Source organism: Vigna unguiculata, chromosome 8 (genome assembly GCF_004118075.2).
Source record: "Vigna unguiculata cultivar IT97K-499-35 chromosome 8, ASM411807v1, whole genome shotgun sequence".
Lineage (NCBI taxonomy): Eukaryota > Viridiplantae > Streptophyta > Magnoliopsida > Fabales > Fabaceae > Vigna > Vigna unguiculata.
In genome coordinates, this window is record NC_040286.1 from 2,060,824 (window position 1) to 2,078,477 (window position 17,654).

At 34.6% G+C, this 17,654-nt stretch overlaps 1 protein-coding gene and 1 non-coding gene across 3 annotated transcripts; one reads left to right on the forward strand and one right to left on the reverse strand.

Annotated features, from left to right (window-relative positions):
- Nucleotides 1-767: 767 nt before the first annotated feature.
- LOC114193660 (UDP-glucuronate:xylan alpha-glucuronosyltransferase 2-like) lies at nt 768-5,240 on the forward strand. Of its 2 annotated transcripts, none has more exons than XM_028083545.1 (5): nt 768-1,310; nt 1,482-1,873; nt 2,053-2,294; nt 3,650-4,172; nt 4,731-5,240. In XM_028083545.1, exons 1-5 carry the CDS (start codon nt 1,293-1,295, stop codon nt 5,164-5,166), a joined length of 1,611 nt encoding a protein of 536 aa, XP_027939346.1. In that variant the 5' UTR covers nt 768-1,292; the 3' UTR covers nt 5,167-5,240. The 2 variants fall into 2 exon arrangements, with proteins under 2 accessions (XP_027939346.1, XP_027939344.1); XM_028083543.1 differs by having other exon boundaries at nt 1,114-1,305.
- TRNAR-CCU lies at nt 2,506-2,578 on the reverse strand. The gene has a single exon. It is a non-coding gene; the product is annotated as a tRNA-Arg (tRNA).
- Nucleotides 5,241-17,654: the final 12,414 nt, after the last annotated feature.

A 17,654-nucleotide genomic window follows, 5' to 3' on the forward strand; every position in this document is an offset into this window, starting at 1 on the left:
CTACATAGATTTGTTAAAAATTACATGTTAGTTAAAGAAAAAGTCAAATTATATTAATAAAAATAAATTATTTATAAGTTGGATTTGTGAAAATAAATTAAGTTTAAGCTTACTTTATAATACGGCATTATAATTTCTTAATAAGATTTGTCGATTTTGTAATAATGAATTAAGATTAAACTCATTTCTCATCAAGATTGTTTATGCATTGTTTCACTCTCCTTGCAAGTTTTATGAATCGAAAAAAAAAAGGAGTAACACCTTTTTAAGTGGTAAGAGATGGTCCTATAAAAGTCATAGTTGACCTAATGTGTTGTATTTGTTGATGAGATTGGTTGGCTAGGACCTACCCAGTTAGTCCAATCGTATAAAATCATTATGTCCCAACAAAAATGTGATGCTTCACCATTCTCATTGTTCTTCTCGTGCAAAATATTTTTCTTTTCTCGAACAATTTTGGATTATGACGTAAAGACGTGCAACCTATAAACTCATATTTTATGCATCAACATAATAACCTAAATGACTTTACAATCATATATGAGGAATTAGTGGAGCTAGTTTCACAGCATATAATTTTGTGAACAAGAACTTTGGATCAAAATTGACAGGGTAACCGATTAGGTGTTGGTGAGTCTGCTCAACTGCCCTCAAAATCTTTTCTTCCAATTTCATATTTCCATGCTCAATCAATAATTATTCACATTGCTGTTTTACTACTCTATCCCTTCACTCTTGCAGACAATGATTTTGGGACATGAGACATTTATGTCATTTTGGAACATTGTCTACAGAACAAAATGTTCACATGTGTCAAAACTAAACCTCAAATTTAAGCAAACAAATTTTTTACTTCCATTCTGTAATCTTGCACAAAAGGAGATTAATCTTCAAGGAAGTACAAATGGAGCTTCGTAAAGGTTCTTTCTTGCTTTGTGATTTACTCATGTATATAATCCTCTAACAACTCCTTCCAAATTAATCATCCAATTTTGTAACCACAACTACTACATCTGTATTTGGTAGTGGAGAAAATCATTTGCATATATAGTTCATATAGGTCCCCTCCATTTAAGCCACTGTTGCTGCCTCTAACGTTGCTGCTCAAGGGTTATGGAAGTTTCAAGTCTTCAAAAGTTGTTGAAGACAGCACCATCTAAAGCATTGGTCATCAGATTCAATTTGGTGTGTCTTGCCATCTTTCTGGTTGTTTATGCAACCCTTCTTCTCCAACCATCTTCTTCAGTCTACTTTGAAAATGCAGCCTCTCTTGTTAGGTGCTCCTTGAGAGAATGCCATCACAAGGTAAGGTGAGCCTACTCTAATGGCATTTCATTCTTTTTCTTCTACTTCCTCTTCTTCTTCCCCTCCTTTTGCATTAAATGAAGTTTCATCCATGTCACTTTCTTTAAGTGTTTTCATGAGTTATAAATATGAAAATGTGTATGCATAACTTTTATATATGATATTAAAACTTGCAGGAAGAAAAAAGCATGAAGACGAAAGCAGTGTTGGAGGAACCAGAATTGAAAACTAGAATGCAAAAGCAGAATGCGACTAAGATAGAGGTGCCTAGCTTCGTTGCTGAAATGGGGAAGGGGTTGAAGATGGGAATGGTGAACATGCATGAAGATGATGTGAGCGAATGGAGCAACCTTGGAGAAACAACAGAGGTTTACTTCGAAAGGGTGTCAGTGTTTTTCAATTGGACAGATTTGTTTCCGGAATGGATAGACGAAGAGGAAGAGAGTGATGTTCCATCATGCCCCGAGATACCAATGCCAGAGTTTGCAGCATATGAAAACATGGACGTGATCATAGCCAAGTTGCCATGCAAGTACCCTGAAGAAGGGTGGGGAAGGGATGTTTTCAGGTACAGTAATGAGAAACTATTTGGAAACTCTGAACTACCATTTATCTATAGTTTGATCAACCAAAATCTAACCGTTTTCGGTCTCGCTCTTATATGTCTTGAGATAAAATAGTAAAAATAACCGTTGTCAAATATCCTTTCACAATTGTGTGTACATATTCATTGTTTTTGTTTTTCAGGTTACAAGTTCATATGATTGTGGCGAATTTGGTGGTGAAGAAAGGGAAGAGGGATTGGAATTGGAAGACAAAAGTGGTGTTGTGGAGCAGGTGTAGGCCAATGATGGAGGTGTTTAGGTGCAACGATTTGGTTAAGCAGGAAAATGAGTGGTGGTATTATGAGGTTGATGTAAAGTGGTTGGAGGAGAAGGTGTCTTTGCCTATTGGGTCATGCAATTTGGCTCTGCCTCTTTGGGAACAAGGTATGTTTAGTTGCTTACATATTCGTCAAGAAGTGGGTAGGAATTAATTCATAAGCTAATAAAATTATAGTTGGAAAAGTAATTAGTGTTAATTAAGCTAGGAACCTTTTTTTTCTGATTTTATGTTTGTAAATTGTAATAATAAGCTAAGTGCATTGAAAAATAAGCAAACATTCAAAAAAAAAACGAAAAGAAGAAAAATATAAATGATCGCGCCAGGTAGGGGTCGAACCTACGACTTTCTGCTTAGGAAACAGACGCTCTATCCACTGAGCTACAGGCGCCTGGTTGATACCTTCTGACACATAGATAGTAATAAATGTTTTTATATTCTATGTTTTTCATTTTTCTTATTTTTTTGGTGAACATATAGATAGCATTGTAGTTGAAGGTTTTGGGTTAGGTGATATCTCACATCCAGCATAGCTAACAGCTTAAATTGTTTTGAAGACATGAATAACAACAAAGACCATCAACTATATCTTTTGCCAATTATTTTTATTTATTGTCCCCATAAACCAAAGTGTTTTATGGTAGCATTTCTGATACATTTTATTGTATTTTATAAACATTTTTATTCCATTTATTTTTTTTTCACGTAATTTATTTTACTTTTTTTTTTTCTTCTTGTATCTTTCCCCTTTCTTTCCCAATTTATCCCGAACTGGGATCAAAATTATAGAGACCTTTTTTCTGTTTTTTTTTTTCGCAAAGTTGGTACAATTTATGCATAAGAAGACATGTTGAAAAGAGGTGCAAAACATTTTCTTTTTTACTAAAATACATGTACAAACAAATTCATCGGAGCAGGAAAATTAAAAAAATAGTGCCAATTATATCAAGTTTTCTCAAAGCAAATAAATAAAGTTTTATATGTTTGAGGAGTTTGCATGGAACTTCAAAAAATGCAAATATATTTTTTTGGTGACTTTGCTGCTAAGTATACCTTAAAGACGAAGAAGATATCTCCATTAATCTTAAGTCATCATTAGCAATGTTCCTGTGAAATATACAGTCCAACCGTTAATCATATTGTTTGCAGCTTCTTCTGGAAAATTGCTTTTTTTCTGTGTAAACCAATTTTATTTTGTACTTATCAACTTATTAAATAATTTTATTGGATATCACTAACAACTACGATAGCTACCCGAGTTTTAATTTAATGTATTTTTTGCATGGAAAGTTGAAAGCTAAAGGGTAACAAACTTTGATTGTAATGCAGGGAAAGGGTTTCTTAAAACACAATACTTTTTCGTACGCATGGAAAATAAAGAAATTATAATTAACAAATATTTTCGAAAATCAATTTTTTTTATCACTTTTTTGACCTTGTGAATTTTTGTTGCAATTTTTAGGAATCGACAAGGTGTACGACACGTCAAAACTGGAACAGAACGTTCAAAGCGAAGCTCGAGCGAAACGCGAGGCCTACGCTACGGTTCTTCATTCGTCGGAAGGATACGTTTGCGGCGCAATAATGCTGGCGCAGACGCTTCTCCGATCGGGAACCAAACGCGACCTCGTGCTCCTCCTCGACAGCTCCATCTCCGCCGACAAGCGCCGCGCCCTCGAGCTCTCCGGCTGGAAGATCCGACTCATCACCCGGATCCGGAACCCGCGGGCCGAGAACGGCACCTACAACGAGTACAACTACAGCAAGTTCAGATTGTGGCAGTTGACGGAGTACGATAGAGTGATCTTCATCGACGCCGACATCATCGTCCTACGCAACCTCGACATCCTCTTCAATTTCCCTCAGATGTCCGCCACCGGTAATGACCAGTCCATCTTCAACTCCGGCATTATGGTTCTGGAACCTTCCAACTGTACCTTCGATGTTCTCATGTCGCGCCGCCACGATGTCGTCTCCTACAACGGGTACGAAGTTATTTTCCCTCGTAAATCTTAAACTCACATTTCTTATGATTTTGTTTACTGTTATAATTAATAAATGCTATTTAAAAATAAAATAAATCATCTGAACTTGATGTTGATATAATTTTTACATTTTAATTATTATACTTAAAATCTTCCTTTTTTAATTAGTTTAAATACATACCCTTTTTTAATTTTATTTGAAAAAAAATATAGAAACTGAACTAAAAATATATACGTACAATCATTAAAATTCTTCTTGTTTTAATTTACACAAGTTAGCAAATTACTTCTTCTTAAAAAAATCCTCTTTAAATTAGAATATTATATTGAATGTGAGCACTTTTAAAGAGCTGCTCTTCAAAAAGAATTGATAACATTATTTTTTAATAAAAATATTTCTTTAGTCATAAAAAATTACTTTTTATCGTTCTAAACTTAATTTTTGCTAAATATTTAATTACTCATTTTTAAAAGAAATATTATATATAAAATAAATATTTAATAGTTACAGTTTATGAACAATTTGTAACATGCATGGGTTTAATCTGTTGATTGCAGGGGCGACCAGGGTTTCCTGAACGAGATATTCGTGTGGTGGCACAGGCTTCCCCGGCGCGTGAACTTTCTGAAGAACTTCTGGGCGAACACGACGCTGGAGGCGAGTGTGAAGAACGCGATGTTCGGAGCGGACCCTCCGAAGCTCTATTCGATCCACTACCTGGGTCTGAAGCCCTGGCACTGTTACAGGGACTATGACTGCAACTGGGACGTGGAGGATCAGAGGGTGTACGCCAGCGACGTGGCGCATCGACGGTGGTGGAAGGTTCACGACGCCATGGACGAGCGGCTGCAGAGGCTCTGCCGGTTGACCCGAAAGAGAAGAACGGAGCTGAACTGGGAGAGGCGGAAGGCAGGGAAGCTTGGGTTGCCGGACATGCACTGGAAGATGAATGTGACAGATCCCAGAAGACAAGGCTCGCTTTTGATTGATTAGGTTATACCTAAATTAGGTTATAGTTGTACAATTTTTATACCACATTTTCCAATTTTCATTCTTTTCTTTTTTTATTTTGTTTTCTGCAAGTGTACTTCGTCATCTTACTTGTGCAGAGTTTTTTTTTTTTTTTCATGCCAGTTTATTTATTAGTGTAGTCACTCAATAATGGAAACATAGATTATATAACAAATTTTCGTTGCACTTTTATTCTGTTTAATGTAATTTTTTTAAGAGGATAGGTAGGGTATAGATAAAATAAGTTTTGCATACAAAAATACACACTACAAAACTATCGCTGAAAAAATAAATTACTATTTAAACGATATTTTCTGATAAATTTTAATTATTAATTAATATTTTTGTTGGTAAAATATCCGTGAATAAAAGATTCATGGCAAAGTTTGTTAACAAAAATTTGCTGATATATAAAATAGACATAAAAGTTCTCGTATTTAAACTTTGACGATTTTTTTTGGTAAATTTCATCCATAGTTGAATAATTTTTTAAAAATTTATTGCTAAAATGAGAATCAAATCGTTATAATTATTAACATTAAAATTCATAAATAATTATCCATAGATTTTTGTCATCAATAATAAATTATTGATAAAATTTTCTTACATGTTCATAAAATTTATCGTTAATACTAATAAATTTTTATTGTCACTAATTAACAAAATTTCTTTATCATCAATATATTTATCTCATTGCAATTCTTTACTTTTTAAAATGATAAAGTAAGTGTGCCAGGAGTTTTTCTATTCCAAATATAGATTTTTTTTAGGAAAATATTTCTGTAAAACCCTCTTTTATTCTGTCCTAATTTTTAAAGGACTGCCCCTAATTTTATGGGCCTAGGGCTGGCCCATAGGGTCTCCAAGGCCCCTAAGGCAGCCAAATCCCTCTCACTTCTGTCATTTTTGCAGAAACAGTACTCTCACACTCTCCTTTACCCTCACAGAGGCTCTGCTAGGGTTTAGCCCCAATCTTGGTCAAGCTAGCTCTAAACTCAGCTCGTCTTCACTTCTTAGATCTGCTCTTGGAGCTGCCGCTCCCGTTGGTTTAAGAGTCAAAGCCCGATATTAGCTCCTTTCCAGGTAAGGGAAGCTAGTTTTTTTTACGCTTTTATAAATAATGTGCCTATTTTGGTTCTGTTGGGTACTCTTGATGATTTGATGTGCTTTTGATGGTATGAAAATAATTTGTGTATTGTTTATGGATGGATTTTTGCCTTGGCATGCGTGAGAGTAGGTGAGATCTGCTATGCTCGCCTAAGCGGGCTGTTTTTCGCCCAAACGAGAAGCTCTCGCCTAAGCGAGAATGACAGTAACTCGCCCCCTTTGGTTTCGAGTGCTCGCCTGAGCGAAGGCCTCTCGCTTGAGCGAGATGGGCCAGCTTGAGCGAGAACTCAAAGTGCTCTCTGTTTTCAATCTCGCTTAAGCGAAATCTTTTCGCTTGAGCGAGAGACTCCTGTCGCTTGAACAAGAACTCCTTAGCTTGAGCAAGATTGGCGGCATAGTTGTTTAAATACTTGTATGCTCCCATGATTGATTTGTTTACCCTTTTAAAGCCTGAAAATATGATGCCAACGTTTTATGCAACATGTTTGTGTTTTCTTTAATTTTTGTTGTTTGGGATTTTGTGTTCTTACATGTTGAAATCAGTGAAAAGCTGTCAGTTTAGCTTAAGCGAGAGATTTTAGCTTAAGCGAGAATTTCTAGCTTAAGCGAGATCAGTCTAGCTTAAGCGAGAATTGCTGTAGAATTTTAATTCCTTACTTTAACTTGAACTTGTGGATTGATTCAATTACTTTTAAAATCATGAATTGGGCGAATGGGTATGAGTAGAATGGTTTATGGTCTATGATTGATAAGTTTAACATGAACTTGGCATGTGGCATGTATGAGATGGTTGGTGGTTGGTAATTAAAGTGGCATGGTATTGGTATGAGATGAAATTCTATATTCATGGTTTGGGAAGGATGAGTTGGTATTGATTCTACATTCGAATATGAATGAGTATGGTTTATAAAGGTTGGTCTGAGATTATTTGCATGATAAATATTATTCGATTGTTTGAGCATGATTGGTCGAGGGTTAGTGCATAATTCCTTGAGATCTCTAGGTGGGATTTCAAGGTCGTGCTTTAGTGGTCAGGACGTAATTCCATGACCCCTGTTAGTGGGTATCCATGGTGGTTCCCCATCTGTATAATTTGGTAAGGATTCAAGGTAAGGTTGCATCCTGACACTCTAAGGAGTCAGTTAGTCTCACTTAGAGCAGACTGATTCTTGTGGTGAGAGTAGCAGGAGGCCTGAAACTCACTAAGGGCTAACCTTGTGTGTGAGGGATTTATTCATTGTAACACTTGTAACACATAGCTCGGGGGTGAGCAGCTCAGGGGTGAGCAGCTCAGGAGTGAGCAGAGGTATCCACCACAAGTGCAAGCATCCGCTGAATCCGACCAAATTATATGTATCCGGATGAGTCGAGTCGAGTCTTAGTGTTTTGATTGGAAGGTCATAACATGCTTGGATGATGTATGTATATTGGACTGTGAAAGTACATCTGATTGCATGATAAAACTAATTTTGGCTCTAGCTTACCCTTCTGTTGTTTGTTGTATGTTCTGTGGTGTGGTCTTTTCTTTTGCAATGATCATCAACTTGTTGATGTGAGCAGAAGTGAGAACTCCCCGTAATCATCAAGGTGATGGAGGTTCTGCTGCATAGTCTGCTTGGACTGGATCTAGGTTTACTTGGACTTTCCTTTAGGGCTATGGCCCGTGTACCGCTGGTCTTTAGGCTTAAAATTCTAAATGTTGATGATTTATATTTTATACTTTGTTATGGCATCGTATGTGCCCTTTTCTTATTCGGGTTTTCTCTTGGATAATTGTGAGGAGTAGTGTCTACACTCCAGGACTTTGTTTCTAATACTATTTCGCGTGACATTCCTTTAATTAGCGTTATTAATTAAATGGGGTGTTACATTTATGGTATCAGAGCAGTTCGTCCTTAGGATGACCTGAGGTTGTGGATTTGTCATGCCTAGCAAGCGTGAGTAGTCATGTCTAGTCAAGTGTGTCAGTAAAACCAAAAGTTTTAAGAACGGAAGAACGCCTTGATAAAGTAATGAGGGTGCACACTCATGACTAGATTAAAGGTTGTTTTTCCTTTCTTAACTCTATTGACTGGGAAAGAAGGGTGACAGACGAAAAGGTTTGGTTGTCTATAGATGATGGAGTGTTGCTTCGTATGTTCTAGTTTTGTTTTGTTATGCCTTTGTACTCTGCGTCTGGTGCCTATAGGAATAAGGGAATGCAGATCCAATGTTAACTTGGCCTGCTTTCCTTTACAAGTGTTGGATGAGGTCTCTGAGACAACTTTTTGCCTTAGAGATAGGAAGTTGATGTAGGATGTATATAATTGAGCAAGGAAAGCCAAGTCTTTGGTTAATATACTGGAGAAGATGCTAGAGTTCACGAAATAACGTTTGGTCAGAGGGGGCTTTAAGGATAGACTCTCGGAAACAAATACTACAAGTTTTCTAAAAGGAGTTGAATCCAAAGATTTAGAACACTGAAAGGTATCAGTGCATGCAAGTGCCACATCGTTTGAGGAAAATCAACCTGATTCTACATTCCGACAATGTTGAAGTTCAGAGTCATGCAAATACATAGTGTTAGGATAAGTTTCATTGAATATAGTCATATGGTCACACCTAGCGCTTCTTGGAATGGTGAAGTGGGAACAATTGGCAAATTCTAGGTTACGAAATGTGGAGAGATTGTTTGACAACGAGAAAGTTAGGAAGGGAGGAGACCGTGAAATGCGAAAAGATAACGAACCTCTAGTGAGAGGCTGAGATGGATAGGGGTTTACTTATCAGTCAGGAAAGGTGACGTTCCTAAGTAGGGGAAAGAAGAATTTATGGTTAGGGAAGAAGTGGCATAAGGGATTCATACTAAGATTAATAGTCAGCAGGTGAGGATGGATCTTTTCAAATTGTTAGTGGGGTGTTTCAAGGAAAAGTAGTCCCCATGAGCAGGACATTTGACCTTGGGTATAAAGTGGAAGGTTTCACGCACCAGAAGGAGGGGATGGAAAGAAAAGTTTTGAGTGGTTGACAGGGTGTCTACGATGGTTGATGCTAAAGTGGTTAACACGAATAAATCTCATCCAGAGATGCACCTTACAAAGAGATGCTTGGACTAAGAGCCAGATTTCTTGGGATCATGTACTCCTTGGTGTCGCCAGTATGATAAAGGAGTCATGGTTGTCTTTAAGAAGGGGTTGCGGTTGAGATGATGGTTTCTACTACAATTGTGACCAAGTGGAGACTCGCTCGGGTGTGGTGCCTCGTGGTGATCAAAGTATTAAAATTCAAACCTAATTCGAATTCTTCCCTTGGCAAGGTTGGAACATAGTCTCAAGGGTGAATCAGTTGTTTTCTCAATCTCACTCCGATGAGCTGGGAAAACCAACGAGATGATGTTCTTAGATTAAAAAGAGATAAGTCAGTGATTGCGTATGAAGTATGGATCAAGCTAAATAGTGGGGGCAGAGCTTCATGTGAATCAAAGACATCTGATGAAGGAAAGTGAATAATAGACAAAGAGGATCTAAATGGTAAAAGGATTATAGACGTGTTCTGAAACAAGTACTAGAGTTTTGACCTTGGTGTGGTGGAGTTCACTTCTGTGTGGGTGTCTGAGGAAGAACCGATGATAATAGTTTCTAATGGAATGGTTACTACTGTGAAATTGAAGTAAATACAGAAGTGGAGGAGATGTTGGAGAAGTAGTGGCTTATACTAAGTATAACCACAAGGATGACTGCAAGTTTGGTGAAACTTAGAGGAGAGGTAGTGGTAGGATAGACTGTTCAAGGGTAAATGTTTGATAATGGAAGATTGGCTTTTCGGGCCTATGGTTGTAAAGAGTGGAAACATGATGAAGGTAAGGAATTTCAAGGCTTAGCGGCGAGTTTCCAAGTGCGAACAGAGTCTTTAGAATGTGCAAGGAGGGTATTGACAAAGGTTGAAGTGACTAGTATGACATATGGTTTAAAAAGGGTGGATACGATGTTGAGAAAATGGGATGTTAAGACTATAATAGGGTGAGTCCAAAGGGTTTTGCAAGTTCCATAGAGGTTTTGGAGGAAGGTTCCTCAACGATGATTGCCTCCTTGTCACGGCAGATATGAAAGGAGCATCATTTTGAGTGAACGAATGAGTGACTTGTGTGTTGATCAGAGTGGCACAACGGGATGGTGGGAAGTGATACATGTGAAGGGTCAGAGGTGCGTGGAAAGAACTATCTTACTCATGACCTAGTGATTTCTACGACAACCAGTTCTTCATGAACAGTGAAAGTGTCGTTCTTACGAGTATTAAGTAAGGATGTTCAGTGATCATTTAAAGTTGGAATTATGGAGTTACTTAGAGAAAGTTGGGCAAGAGAAGTAGGAGATGGTTTGAGTTATGATTTCAAGTTAGGGTACCAACCTGAAAGTAAGGAAGTAAGGGTAGGTGCTTAACCAAAGAAGGGAACTCAAGATCGGGGTTTGACGAGGTAAGAGTAAGGACTTGGTGGATAAGTAAGTGTCTGAGTTAGGAGGAGAAGATGTGAAGAGATTTCATTGGTCTAGTCATCTGACTAGAACTAGTGAATCTCTCAACAAGGTTGGGAAAAAAGCAATTCAGAAAAATCTTAGTTTGAGAAGTATCTTAGAATTGATAGGCATGAATCACACTAGAAATTTCAAGTCAAGAAAAGACATGGTTCTAAGGCTTTTGAGGAAGGATGATTATGAGTTAGTAAATCAGAAATGAAGGTGAGATGCCGAAATGAATTTGGTGGTTGTGACAGAAGAAAGTTTAATTTGGAAATGGAATGACTTGGTTGTGGACTTGTTACCATTGATTGAAGTCAGTAAAGGAGGCTAGATGTTATGAGTGTCGTTATGCATAAAAGTGGTCAAGAGTGTTGATGGTGAGGCAATAGGCCAAAACTCAATCGTGATCAAGTCAGTGAAGTGATGCATAAAGGAGTGGACAAGGTGAAGGGAAGTGGTAACGAACGTGCTTTAGTTTGAGACTTAAAGTGATTTGAGACTTTGATAAACACCTACAAGAGGTAGTGGAGAGCATATGGTGGATGGGTCAGTATATCAGATACAAGTTAGTTGGGCAAGTATGAATGAGCATTCCAGTGTTAAGGTTCCAAGTTGGAAGTTAGTTCGAGCGTAGTGACTAAACCAATCTACACTGTTGAACATATATCGCATAACACAAAGGCAAAGTTTCCAATGGCTATAGGTGTTGGAGTCATCAAACCTGTCATGTCTAGGTGGTGATTGTCGTAGGGCGTGAGGAAAACGTAGTTTTCTTCCTATCCCATCAGTGAATTTTCGAGGACGAAAATTTTTGTTGTTGGGAAGAATGTAAAACCCTCTTTTATTCTGCCCTAATTTTTAAAGGGCTGCCCCTAATCTTATGGGCCTAAGGGCTGGCCCATAGGGTGTCCAAGGCCCCTAAGGCAGTCAAACCCCTCTCACTTCTATCATTCTTGCAGAAACAGTACTCTCACACTCTCCTTTACCCCCACAGAGGCTCTGCTAGGGTTTAGCCCCAATCTTGGTCAAGCTAGCTCTAAACTCAGCTCGTCTTCACTTCTTAGATCTGCTCTTGGAGCTGCCGCTCCCGTTGGTTTAAGAGTCAAAGCCCGATATTAGCTCCTTTCCAGGTAAGGGAAGCTAGTTTTTTTATGCTTTTATAAATAATGTGCCTATTTTGGTTCTGTTGGGTGCTCTTGATGATTTGATGTGCTTTTGATGGTGTGAAAATAATTTGTGTATTGTTTATAGATGGATTTTTGCCTTGGCATGCGTGAGAGCAAGTGAGATCTGCTATGCTCGCATAAGCGAGCTGTTTTTCGCCCAAACGAGAAGCTCTCGCCTAAGCGAGAATGACAATAACTCGCCCCCCTTTGGTTTCGAGTGCTCGCCTGAGCGAAGGCCTCTCGCTTGAGCGAGATGGGCCAACTTGAGCGAGAACTCAAAGTGCTCTCTGTTTTCAATCTCGCTTAAGCGAAATCTTTTCGCTTGAGCGAGAGACCCTTGTCGCCTGAGCAAGAACTCCTTAGCTTGAGCAAGATTGGCGGCATAGTTGTTTAAATACTTGTATGCTCCCATGATTGATTTGTTTACCCTTTTAAAGCCTGAAAATATGATGCCAACGTTTTATGCAACATGTTTGTGTTTTCTTTAGTTTTTGTTGTTTGGGATTTTGTGTTCTTACATGTTGAAATCAGTGAAAAGTTGTCAGTTTAGCTTAAGCGAGAGATTTTAGCTTAAGCGAGAATTTCTAGCTTAAGCGAGATCAGTCTAGCTTAAGCGAGAATTGCTGCAGAATTTTAATTCCTTACTTTAACTTGAACTTGTGGATTGATTCAATTACTTTTAAAATCATGAATTGGGCGAATGGGTATGAGTAGAATGGTTTATGGTCTATGATTGATAAGTTTAACATGAACTTGGCATGTGGCATGTATGAGATGGTTGGTGGTTGGTAATTAAAGTGGCATGGTATTGGTATGAGATGAAATTCTATATTCATGGTTTGGGAAGGATGAGTTGGTATTGATTCTACATTCGAATATGAATGAGTATGGTTTATAAAGGTTGGTCTGAGATTATTTGCATGATAAATATTATTCGATTGTTTGAGCATGATTGGTCGAGGGTTAGTGCATAATTCCTTGAGATCTCTAGGTGGGATTTCAGGGTCGTGCTTTAGTGGTCAGGACGTAATTCCATGACCCCTGTTAGTGGGTATCCATGGTGGTGCCCCATCTGTATAATTTGGTAAGGATTCAAGGTAAGGTTGCATCCTGACACTCTAAGGAGTCAGTTAGTCTCACTTAGAGCAGACTGATTCTTGTGGTGAGAGTAGCAGGAGGCCTGAAACTCACTAAGGGCTAACCTTATGTGTGAGGGATTTATTCATTGTAACACTTGTAACACTTGTAACACATAGCTCGGGGGTGAGCAGCTCGGGAGTGAGCAGAGGTATCCACCACAAGTGCAAGCATCCGCTGAATCCGACCAAATTATATGTATCCGGATGAGTCGAGTCGAGTCTTAGTGTTTTGATTGGAAGGTCATAACATGCTTGGATGATGTATGTATATTGGACTGTGAAAGTACATCTGATTGCATGATAAAACTAATTTTGGCTCTAGCTTACCCTTCTGTTGTTTGTTGTATGTTCTGTGGTGTGGTCTTTTCTTTTGTAATGATCATCAACTTGTTGATGTGAGCAGAAGTGAGAACTCCCCGTAATCATCAAGGTAATGGAGGTTCCGCTGCATAGTCTGCTTGGACTGGATCTAGGTTTACTTGGACTTTCCTTTAGGGCTATGGCCCATGTACCGCTGGTCTTTAGGCTTAAAATTCTAAATGTTGATGATTTATATTTTATACTTTGTTATGGCATCGTATGTGCCCTTTTCTTATTCGGGTTTTCTCTTGGATAATCGTGGGGAGTAGTGTCTACACTCCAGGACTTTGTTTCTAATACTATTTCACGTGACATTCTTTTAATTAGCGTTATTAATTAAATGGGGTGTTACAATTTCTACCTTTATGATCAACTATAATTAGTAACACAATTTCAAAAACTTTTTTTTTCTTGTAATACAACATGAGGGTTTGTCTTGTGAAAGCTAGGTTGAGCAAACCCACCATTAATGCACCTACTACACGTAAAGCCCGAAAAAAAAAATCTGTTTTGGGTCGAAGTATTTGTTTAACAACTCTAAGTAATAACAAAACATTAAACTAAGAAATTAAATGAAATATAAATTAAATTATTGAATATTAAATAAAATATTAATAAAACCGAATGTAGGATGTCAATATAATAATTTATATGTAATCGGTAACACATTTACAACTAAAATATCGAAGCTTTTGGTGATCTAGTAGGGAATCGGCGGATTCAACTTTGCCTCGAAATCAATTCAAAACCACATAATTGATTGAAACTAGGGATCCAGAAAAGTTGAAATTTCGAAAGAAAATTGAATTTGAAGATAAATAAACTACAGACAAAGAAAATCAACTTATAAAAAAGAAAAACAATACTCACAAAATAAAATTTCATGAGAAGAGGATTGTTTACAATAATGTTTCGATACAAAGGATATAACTTTCAAGAAAAAGAAAATATAGTACCACGTTAGGTAAATGACATTAGAATTTATTTCTTTTATAGTACCAACTCAATATTCACAACACAAATGATCAAATTAAACCGATACTTGATTGAAAAAAACATATATTAAAACAAAACAAATCAAAACTTAAATATGAGAATCAAAATATTAATTGAATCTATAATAAAAAAAACAATTTAAATTTAAATTAAAAATAAATTTTATTTCATTTAAATAAAATATCACAATTCAAATACATATTGTGTGATAGCAAAATATAAATAATAATAATTAGAAATAAAAAAGATGATGGTTGCTATTCGGGTTACGGTTTGACTACCATCATGTCCTTGAAATTTTAATGTATTACGTCATCCTATTATCTTATAATTTTTTTTTTTTATGAAAAAACACACATACCAATTTTAATTTTTCGTATAAAAAGTATATTTTAGTGAACAAGCTAATTATTTCTATTCACAAATTTGGCACTCTATTTATTTTATGGAATTTTAGTCTGATCGTTTGTTTCGCATGCATTTTTTTATTTTTAGGATTTAGTTAATTAAATCTTTTTTGTTGGATTTAGATTGATATATTGGATCTAATGTTTAATTAGAGAACAATAAAGTTCTAAATTACCTCAACCAAAATAAAGAAAAAAGCATATGAATTTCTTTTAAAAGTTCACTAAATTATAAACATTTTGTCTCTAGTTTTGAAAGTTGCCATGGGATCAGACAAAAATGTTTCAAACTACATAGTTTTTCTCATAATGTGTGACTACACAATGTGCTAATTTAATAAATTTAAAAATAATTCACTCATTTTCTCTCATAATAACTATAATTTTAGTTTTCTAGAAAGAATAAATTCAGTCATCATTGAACAAAAAAATAAAAAAGAAAGTATATTGATTATTTTTTTGAATTTATGAATAAAAAACTTTATACAACAAGAATAGTTTTAAGAAGAAGAAAAAACAGTCTAAATTGCATTGTACTGTACCTAACAGTCTTAATCAAGTTACTAACTAACATAAAATTACATTATTGAAGCTTGAAAGGTATCATCGAACGGTGCTCCTTGTACACATGGATGGACCCAATCCAACGGATACCATTTTGTCTTATATGAGTTGGACTCTTTCAAACCATTGGGCCACGGCCCAACTTGAAAATCACATGCATGCTACGTGCGCCACACGAAAGCATGCCATGCCATGCTACCATTGGTTTTTCTATGATTTCTTATCTTCTGGTTAGGAATTATTAAAACGAGTTTTAATTTTTAATAAATTATTCATATGCATAATTAGAATACAAATCTCTATCAATTATTTATCAATTGAATTGAATTTTGTAGGTACTCTTACGTAATTCAAAATTAGAGTATCTAAATTTATTTTAATTTGTATTAAAATAACTTTATGTAAAAAAGTTAGACTAAAATAAGTATATATTTTTTTTAAACCTCCATTGAGTTAAAAGATGGCAAAATTGAATACTTGGACTACAACACAACATTATAGTATTGGTTGTGACGTGTTGATTCTGACGTTTGATTTTATGTCTGTGATATCACATTATTTGACATTGCCACACGTTCACACCTAATAATCAATATACATTATTTATTGTCCTTTACTTGATCAACATTTTTACATGGGATATTACGAATAAAAAAAAACACGTGCTGATATTAGACAAACTAAATTAGGGAACAATTTTCTTACATAAAGAAATAAAATAACTTTAAAATGTTGGAATTATGTTTTTTTTAATTATCAAATAAATGGAAGTAAAAATAAATTTCATAACAAATAAGCTCATTGTTGCATGGATTCATCAAATGGTCTAGTTATAATAGAAATATTCATATTAGTATAATATGGATGATAACTTTTTTTTTTTAAATCAATACACGCAAAGACAAGATGTATATATTTTTTTAGTCTACTTTTTTTAAAAAATAATAAAATATTTTTTATATTTGATAATGTAAAATAAATTTATTATTATTATTACTATCATCGTCGGTTTAGTTTCATTTAGAAAGAAATCAATCTAATCTTTAAAAAAAAACATTTTGTAGTTATGTATAATTGTTTACTCTTTTTTATAATTAATTTATATTTATGTAATTATTATTTTAAAATTTATTTTATTGTTTATTTAAAAAATATAAATATTTATTTTCAATAAAAGTCTAGTATAATTTAAAAGTAATAAAAAATATAAGGTTGATTTAGGATAAAAATTAAAACCAAAGGTGAGAGAGATTGGAAGTTCAATAACTCTAATAATATTTAAGAGATATAAAATTGATTAAAAACTTTGCAAAAAATAGAAAAAAATTTATAAATTCAACTCCCAAAATAATAAAAGCTAACTATTCACATTTGGTAATAAAAAAGAAAAAGTTAGAAGTAATGACTATTAATTGTAATTTATGATATCAGGATAAAAAAGTTAATGTAAAATATTTGTACCTTTTCTCTCTATTCTTCTCTCTCTATATATTCATGATAAATTTGAAGTCTTGATAATTAGCATCATTTTCGTAAAATAATATATTTGAAAATTTAGTGTTTTAATTAATTTATTACATGTTCTAGAGGAAAAAAGATATTTTATTATTTATTATAAAAGTTTAAAGTTTTCTTTATTTATTGTATTATGTTTTAAAATTTTATATTTAATACGACTTAGATAAATAAAATATATTCAATTTTAAATATTTAATCATTAAAATATACGTTATTTAAAGACTGTGTAATTTAAAAAAAAGAGTATCTATTGAAGTAATATTTCACATTAAGAATTTTTAAAATATTATTATTATTATTTTTATCAAAATTTATTAACTTTTTATCATAAGAAAATAATTATTTACTTGCACATAATAAATACTTTACATTAAAACATCAATTTACCTATACTTTGCAAAATGTTCCAACAACCTTGTTATATATATATATATATATATATATATATATATATATATATATATAAAGAATGGTATAAATTTTACGGTGTAGAAGGGTAGAAATTATATAAATCAAATAATTACTCACTAAAATTTTACAATTAATATTCGACAGTTGTATTATCAATATTTATTACCATTTTCATTTATCAAAGTATCATTATTTATTTATTTAATACAAATGCAAATGCATAAAGTTGAAATGATAACCATATTTAAAAAAAATGTTTCAACATGAAGATATTAATATTTATTACTATTTTTATCTAGTATTATT

What these genes read in the sequence shown, in the direction of transcription:
- LOC114193660 (XM_028083543.1), top strand. Translation starts at nt 1,114, where the DNA reads ATGGAAGTTTCAAGTCTTCAAAAGTTGTTGAAGACAGCACCATCTAAA. An exon ending in TCTGCCTCTTTGGGAACAAG is followed by an intron (nt 2,295 to 3,649) that starts GTATGTTTAGTT and finishes TGCAATTTTTAG; the next exon opens with GAATCGACAAGGTGTACGAC. An exon ending in GATGTCGTCTCCTACAACGG is followed by an intron (nt 4,173 to 4,730) that starts GTACGAAGTTAT and finishes TGTTGATTGCAG; the next exon opens with GGGCGACCAGGGTTTCCTGA.